The 7,946-nt window shown below is 40.1% G+C and overlaps 1 protein-coding gene across 1 annotated transcript in view; it reads left to right on the top strand.

Moving 5' to 3' along the window:
* Positions 1–6,349, top strand: part of CCDC47 (coiled-coil domain containing 47) — a 7,795-nt gene extending 1,446 nt beyond the window's left edge. Inside the window, exons 2-13 of the mRNA XM_026054499.1 lie at positions 188–453; positions 570–677; positions 1,078–1,252; positions 1,537–1,658; positions 1,902–1,967; positions 2,605–2,706; positions 3,217–3,327; positions 3,914–3,999; positions 4,435–4,493; positions 5,326–5,435; positions 5,597–5,764; positions 6,043–6,349. Coding sequence (XP_025910284.1) covers positions 193–453; positions 570–677; positions 1,078–1,252; positions 1,537–1,658; positions 1,902–1,967; positions 2,605–2,706; positions 3,217–3,327; positions 3,914–3,999; positions 4,435–4,493; positions 5,326–5,435; positions 5,597–5,764; positions 6,043–6,123 — 1,449 coding nt within the window. The 5' untranslated portion in view covers positions 188–192 and the 3' untranslated portion in view covers positions 6,124–6,349. The remainder of the gene's footprint in view (positions 1–187; positions 454–569; positions 678–1,077; positions 1,253–1,536; positions 1,659–1,901; positions 1,968–2,604; positions 2,707–3,216; positions 3,328–3,913; positions 4,000–4,434; positions 4,494–5,325; positions 5,436–5,596; positions 5,765–6,042) is intronic.
* The last annotated feature ends 1,597 nt before the right edge of the window (positions 6,350–7,946 follow it).

Genomic DNA, 7,946 nt, shown 5'->3' with positions numbered 1-7,946 from the left:
TTTTTTTTTTTTTTTTTTTTTTTTTTTAATGAAGACAGCAAATTCGGTCAGGACTTTTTTTTCTCCTTTCTCTTTGGTCTGACCTTTGATGGTGTGAATTAGTTCTTGGAAGTTGAGCGTTACTGGAGCTTTGATGTAACACAAATTGCATCTTTTAGCACACTTTTTTTCCCTTTATTTATTGCAGTGAAAATGAAGAGTTTATGTATTTTCCTTGCGGTCCTGTTCATTCCATGGAGTTTTGCATGGGCAAAGTATGATGAATTTGAGGATGGAGATGATATTATGGAGTATGATGATAATGACTTTGCTGAATTTGAAGATGTTTCTGAAGATGCAATCACAGAGTCTCCTCAGAGGATCATCACTACAGAAGATGATGAAGAAGAAGCCACTGTAGAACTTGAAGGCCAGGATGAGAATCAGGAGGACTTTGATGATGCAGATGCACAGGTAATGCTCGGTTTCTTTAATGTATCTCTGCATCTTCATCATCATCATTATTATTAATTTTGTATTTTGATTACCAGATTTTGGGTTTCATGCTGCTTGTGATTTTTATCCTTTAGGAAGGAGATACTGAGAGTGAGCCATACGATGATGAGGAATTTGAAGGTTATGAAGAGAAACCAGATGCATCTCCTAGCAAGAGTAAAGACCCCATAACGATAGTTAATGTAAGTGTAGATTTTGGTTTGCTCTGMTCATGCTTCACTACTTGTTTGTTTATGGCAGTATGCCAGCATGGTCGCTGTTTTACATACAGTAAGAGACAATCTGTCCTGAAGAACTCTTGCTATTTGAATTACATATTTAAAGTTTCTAGAACTCCCATATTTGGATCAATGTTGTCAYTTGCTCAAACTGAGAACTGTTGATTAGAATACAGATCAGGAAATACTTGGCTAGGAAAGCCAAATGCAGTATGAAGACTTATCTCTGACCTGTGGCCTTTGAGAATCTTGCTGCTGTATTTGTGATGAAGCCTCTCCAATACTCTGTTTTCCAAAATAGCTTGTGCATAGAGAATCCCATCATTTAATCTTGAGAAAACAATTTTCATTCACTTAACAACAGGTCCCTGCTCACCTTCAAAACAGTTGGGAGAGTTATTACATGGAGATTCTGATGGTAACAGGTCTTCTTGCTTACATCATGAATTACATCATTGGGAAGAACAAGAATAATCGTCTGGCTCAGGCATGGTTTAATACTCACAGGGAGCTGCTAGAAAGCAACTTTGCTCTTGTTGGTAAGTTCCATAATACCTAAGCTCCACTTAACTTATTCGAACTGAGCCGGTTTTAAGTCTTTGTGTAGCCTATAAAGCCTAAAGCCTTTATATGCAAGTTCATGTTGCTACTAATGGCAGCTCTGCATGTAAATAAACAATATGCAGTTTTCAAATGCTGGAAGAGATTATGRTGTGGCACAGAAGCCTCCTGGTGGTACTGAACTAATTTGGAAACCACAGAGTTCTAMTTTGCTATTTAAATATCTGATTGTTAGACTGCAGTTACCTTTCCCTTTTTTTAGGGGATGATGGCACTAATAAAGAAGCAACAAGCACTGGGAAACTAAATCAAGAAAATGAACACATATATAACTTATGGTGCTCTGGCAGGGTGTGCTGCGAAGGAATGCTTATCCAGCTAAAGGTAGGGATGAGAGTGTGCAGCACTGTTCACCGCTGCCTGATATTCAAGTTCCTTTCCACTAAAGATCTGTGTGGCCCAGTGTCCTGTCACCAAAGGAGATAACAGTGAGTGCTTAGGGAATGAATATAGAAAACAGGAGAAGAGGTCCCATTTTTCCTTTATTCCCCTGCTATGTGCTATTAAGTGTTGTACTTCAGGTATATTAAGCAGTCTTTTTCTATGTTTATAAATTTGTGTTTTTAGTTTCTCAAGAGACAAGACCTACTGAATGTCCTTGCTCGCATGATGAGGCCAGCTTGTGACCAAGTGGTATGTACTCAGCTAAACTCTGGTATTTCTTCAGTTCTGCCCTGATGCTTTTGATTTTCACTAGTRTCTTTCTACAACATACTACATCTTCCAGTTCTGTAGCTGTTGTAATAATCTGCAGGAATTCGTTATTTCTTTTTTCATTTTCTCTAAAATGAAAACTGATGACTAGAAAATTGTCAACATTATCTATGGGTCTTATTGTTGGAGTGCTTTTGTGACTAGTGGATGTGTGCACTGTGAATGCTTTTTCCATATTTCCATAAAAATATTTAATTWAGGTGCAGACAGAGGCCCACAAAAAGTGGATGCAAACGAGCATTACAACTGCTCTTCCATTCATTGTTGTTATGATGCAGCATTATACTGGAAGGCTGAATTGAGTCCTCAGAAAATTAAAAAGCCAATTTATGTTTCCAAGACACGCTAAACTTCAAATTTAATAACTTCTAGTGCTGTATTGCTCATGTAGGCTTTGTTCTTTGTGGTTATGAAAGATGAGTGAAAAGTTCAGACAAACTTTGAGATAGCAGAAGCACTTTCCTTGCAGGAGACCCAGGTCTCTATTTGGTCAGTAGTCTCAAGGCAGAGTTCATCCTATAAAGCTGATCAAAGTGAATCATGTTTTGTTCCACAGCAAATAAAAGTAACAATGAATGATGAAGATATGGACACCTATGTGTTTGCTGTTGGAACAAGAAAAGCACTGGTGCGACTTCAGAAAGAGATGCAGGACCTGGTATGTGTTTTCAAATTGGAATAATAAGGAAACGAATAATGAAGTACAAGAGCCTCTCATTTCTGGCTTGTATTATTGGGAACAGCTGAGAACTTTAGTGACTTACTGGCCTTAGTCTGGGGGGAGAAGATATTTTCACCTAGTGAATGAAATGCTGGCCAGATGGTGTCAGARCTGTGAGAGAAGAGGCAACTGGAAGCAACTAAGCTCTTCCTTTTGATGGATAGTCCATTTAGAGGAAGGTTTAAGTGTATTATAAGGCCAAATGGCTTGTGTGTATCCTGTCCTGACTTAATTTGCACAAGTGGTTTTGTCAAGCTGTGAAAAGCCAGCTTAATAGTGACACATAATATGAAAAGTCTGGCCCTATGTCATCCATTTTTACATAATTCAAAATTGAAAAAATGCATCAAAATGTGAGATGAGATGATTTGTCTCAAATAACTGGACTAAAGATACCTTAATGCGTGGGACTCATCTTTCTTTTCCCCTTCCTCCTCTTTTCAATAGAGTGAGTTCTGCAGTGATAAACCCAAGTCTGGTGCAAAATACGGGCTTCCAGATTCGCTGGCCATCCTGTCAGAGATGGGAGAGGTCACAGAGGGAATGATGGACGCAAAGGTAATCTTGAATGAATTAGTGAAAAATCTTCCGTGGTGGCCGTGAAACTTCAAAGCAATATTTTTTTTCAACTCTGTTTCCTATGAAAATCACAACAAAAGGGCTAAATGGTCTTGGTGATATTTAAAGAAGTCATGGCTGAAAGGAAATCGAAGGGTATAACAGTGGTTTCTTGTATTCATTCCACTTGGCAGTTGTTGGTCTGAACTGAGAATTTASAATAGCCTTTTGAAGTCAGGAAGTTAACTCCAACAGCCAATTCAAAGGARGTTTTTGAAGGTTTATCTGCAGGTCTGCAAAGCTGAGACTGATTATAAAATTGGCAAATCCCAAGAAAGAGTTGCCAGTGTATTATCTGTGAGTTGCTCATGTTAACCCTATGCACCGAGGCCCTCTCTAGCAAAAGCTGATTTAAAAAATAATAATAATTAAAAAAAGGCAGAACTTACATTTTAGTGTCATTGCAGCAAGCTGAGTACAGAGCGCACCAGTTTTCTGATATATGGGCAGTCTGGCAARCAGATAGGGTTGAGCAGACTGATGAGAACTCACTGAAAGGAGAAATTAACCCCAGCTTCTCTTTCAGATGGTACATTTCCTCACACACTACGCTGACAAGATTGAGTCCGTCCAATTCTCGGACCAGTTCTCCGGTCCAAAACTTATGCAAGAGTATGTATAAACCCACCTCTCTCCTTACAGCAGGGTACTGTAATACTAAGCAAAGTGTAGGCTGACAGACTTGTTTGCTGCCTGCAAGCATGTGCCCAAAAAGAAACTCGGTGCAAAGGTGAAACTGCTGAATACACTCCTGATGCTTCTAAATGCGGCCTTCTTAGTGCTTGGATGATCTTTGACAGTCACTGGTTGGTGTTGTTAGTATGTTTTTATATTAAGGCTTTTTAATTTTTTTTAATGAACAAATGCTTCAGAAATCTAAATGATTTGACAAAAAGTTGGAGTAGAGAAAGGTTTTTAATATTTTACTCTTGTAAGTACTTGGCAAGTGTCTCTTGGTTCTTAACAAGATTCTGCTAGCAATGTTATGTATTTCATATGCCTGTATTTTTTCTTTACGCATTCTGACTATCTGCTTTTTCCTACCAGGGAGGGTCAGCTTACAAAACTGCCCGAAACTAAAAAGACACTTCTGTTTACATTTAATGGTAAGAGAACTGTTGTATGTATGTAAGAGATAGGAGTGTTGCACTTAATTATGTGAGTCACATATGAATGAATGAAAATGTATTACTAGTGACTGCAGCACATGTTAACATGATCACTTGCTGATTAACCAGTATATAAAAGTACCCCAATGAGTCCCCCTCCCCACTGGGGACTAAGTAGCATTATAATGATGGTAATACAGGACTGAACTCCCAACTTTGGGATCACTTTGAGCTTAAAATGATCCATCATGAAGCAAGTTGAGCTCCTGACTGCTTCTTAGAGCTGCCTAGCACAATTAGAGAAAGTATGACCCCAGGAGACCCTTGATTCTTGAGAGTGTTTGTAGATCCAACATYGAGAATTGCAGGGGACCTATCCTTATTGTCTGTACTGGTGGTCTTGTTAGGTCACCTCTGAAAGATGACTTGCATCTGTGCTGCTCCCTGCAGTATGGGGTGACATAGAGTATCTTAGCACCACTTCAATTTATAAACAGGCTGAAGGTCTACGTATGATTTTTTTTCTTAGAAACTCCAGGCTGTAGCTCCAAGAGAAGTTAATGATAGAGGCCATAATTCAACCACCAAATGTGTATTCCAAATGTATGAAACTAAGGATTGTGTGGGAAAAATGTGCCTGCCACTAACTATGTTACTATGAAAGTAATCTCCAAAGTGAAACACCCCTTCTAGATAGTTAAGTCATTTTTAAACAGCAAGATAAAAGCATCTTTCATGAATACTTTGAGCAGTAAGGGCGAAGCATTAGAGCTAAAAGCAGCAGCATGCCCACATCTCTGAAATTAACTTGAGGAACTTTGTTTTTCAGTGCCTGGTTCAGGCAACACTTCCCCAAAGGATATGGAGTCTTTGCTGCCTCTGATGAGCATGGTTATTTACTCTATTGACAAAGCAAAAAAGTTCCGTCTGAACAGAGAGGTAACCATTGTATTCTTTTCTCTCTTCTGAATATTGTATGAAGTTTCAAAAACTACCCTTTAATCTTAAGGTTAGAAGCCTTAGTTCCTAGTGCAACTTTCAAAGATAATACTGACTCCCCATGAGCAAAATGGAGTAACTGAACTTTTCTCTGTGCAAAGGGTAAACAAAAAGCTGATAAGAACAGAGCTCGAGTGGAAGAGAACTTCCTTAAACTGACTCACGTTCAAAGACAGGAGGCCGCCCAGTCTCGGCGAGAGGAGAAAAAGCGGGCGGAAAAGGAGCGAATCATGAATGAGGAGGATCCAGAAAAACAGCGTCGGTTGGAGGTGAGATGGTTACCCACTACTTGCAGATTTCTCTTATAGTATCTCCAGGGCTGCTTGTTAATGTACTGGTGGGGAGGAGAACTTCAAATGTCTTAGTGTGCTAGAGGGCAGAGAGCCTTCATGCTCTATTCTCTTGCTTTCGGAGCCAACTCTTGTGCTTGCACAATATGCAAACCTAACAGACTATGTTTTTTGTTGTTGCTTTCCTCTTCTGAAATGCTTAGCTTCTGGGAAGAAAACTCTTGATGTTCATCTAGGTCCCTGTATCTTTCCTACAGGAAGCCGCTTTGCGGCGTGAGCAGAAGAAACTGGAGAAGAAGCAGATGAAGATGAAGCAAATCAAAGTGAAAGCAATGTGAACCCGTTATGGGAAACCCATCTTGGTGCCACCTGCAGAATTTTAATTCCCAGGATACAACGGCGTAGTTAACTCCACAATCTTACACTTCTTTGAACACTAGTAGCCATTAAGAGAAATGCTCCATGCGTTGATGTTGCTTTTTTGAGTATTACAGCAACATGCAGGTGTATGTAGAGAGCTTTGTCTCAGCAGCTTTATTCCAGGTGGTTGTGTGTGTTTTTTTTTTTTTTTTTTTTTTTTTTTTTTTTTGTTTAAAAAAAAAAAAAAAAAGCAATATTCCTGAATGCTTTTTGTCAATTCTTCTTTAAAAATAGAAGATTGTAAATTTCTCCACATATGCTGGTAACATATTGGTGCTTTGGTTTTAAAATTTGTTTTTAATTGTCTGGGCAGGAGGGCACCTCTTAAATTATGGAGAAAACTGCACCATAGTCATTTAGTGTGCAGTTATTTGCATCAAGCTTGTAAAAACTTAGAGCCTTTCGTATTGTACACTGTATGGAAACTTCAGGGATTTACACCCCGTAAAAGTGATTGTTGTTATTGTTCTTACCAACAAGGGGCTGAAACAGTATTAAATATCTATGGGCTTGATTGGCTTATGTGTAAAACACAGAGATGGGTTAGATGCCAGGGAATGGCATACACTAGCCCTGTTTCCTACTTGTAGTTTTGAATGCTGCAAGCTTAATACAATGTGAAGATTGTACTGTAACCATGGTGTTTCTTCAGGAGTGACTGGCATGGTGAGTTAGCAGCTTCAAGCAGCTTTCCTTGAATATTTTTAACTGTACAGATTTGCATCAAGTACTCTTTTCCTAGTCTGAGTAGCTGCTGCCTAGTTCGATTTGGTGAAGTATCTGTGCAATTGCCAATTTCCCCGAGCAAGTAAGAATGTTTTGAGGATGTGTGTCCTCTTCACGCAGTAAATGATCATTTCTGGGTTTTGAGTATAAATGGGGGGAAGGAAGTGAGTGCCCCCATGCATACACTTTGCTATCTGAGAGAGCTCTGCATTTTATAAATGCTTCCTGTCTAGGAAGCTTCCTAGATATTCCTATCTAAAAGGCATTTATGCTTCCTAGCATAATGCCCGTCTAGAAGGCATTTTATTGTTGCTTGTAACAGGTTTTTTACGGTTTTGTGGGGAAACGACGTCTTGCTTTTTTGTTCAATAATTTGTGTCAAGTTTGTTCTGAGGCAATAACAATGAGCTGCTGTTGAAACAGCAAGTGCTTGAAGACACTTGTTCCAGCTTGGGCTACTTCGCTCTGATTTAAATGAAAAAGTCTGTAACCTGATTACCTGCAAAAGCATTAATTTTACAATGGTTGGTAAATTTAGTTTGGATTTAAAATTATGTAGATTGTGTAAAATCTTAGCATTATTTAGCTTTAAGGGTTTAAGATTAATGCAGTATTGTTTCACAAAGTTCTTCTTTAAAAGGAAACGTGCTTTTGGGTGTAAGCAGACGGCTTTCTTGAAGTCCCATGTATGTGTGGGCTGTGGCAGCTAATTTTGTACTATGAAACATTCAAATGAACTACCTAATGAGTAAAATGAGTGAAACACTGCACCTGCTTCCTGGCCTTTGCTGGACGCCGTGGTTCGTCGAGTGCCCCCGGGGGGTCGCGGGCAGCGGGTCCCGGGTGCGGCCGGGCTGCTCGAGGCGGRCGCGGGGGCGGCTGCGCCCCCCGTTTGGGGCTGTTGACGAGGGCTCGGGGCGCGTTTCCCCGCCCTGGGCGGCGCCTCCGCCCTTCCCTCAGGCGGCTCAAGATGGCGCCGCTTCCCGCCGCCTGCGCCCGCGCGCCCAGGAGGCGT

Source organism: Nothoprocta perdicaria, unplaced genomic scaffold (assembly GCF_003342845.1).
Source record: "Nothoprocta perdicaria isolate Ctin4 unplaced genomic scaffold, notPer1 scaffold_121, whole genome shotgun sequence".
In the NCBI taxonomy this organism is placed as follows: Eukaryota; Metazoa; Chordata; class Aves; order Tinamiformes; family Tinamidae; genus Nothoprocta; species Nothoprocta perdicaria.
Note: the sequence above shows the minus strand (reverse complement) of the source record. Positions and strands in the feature narration are given on the sequence as shown.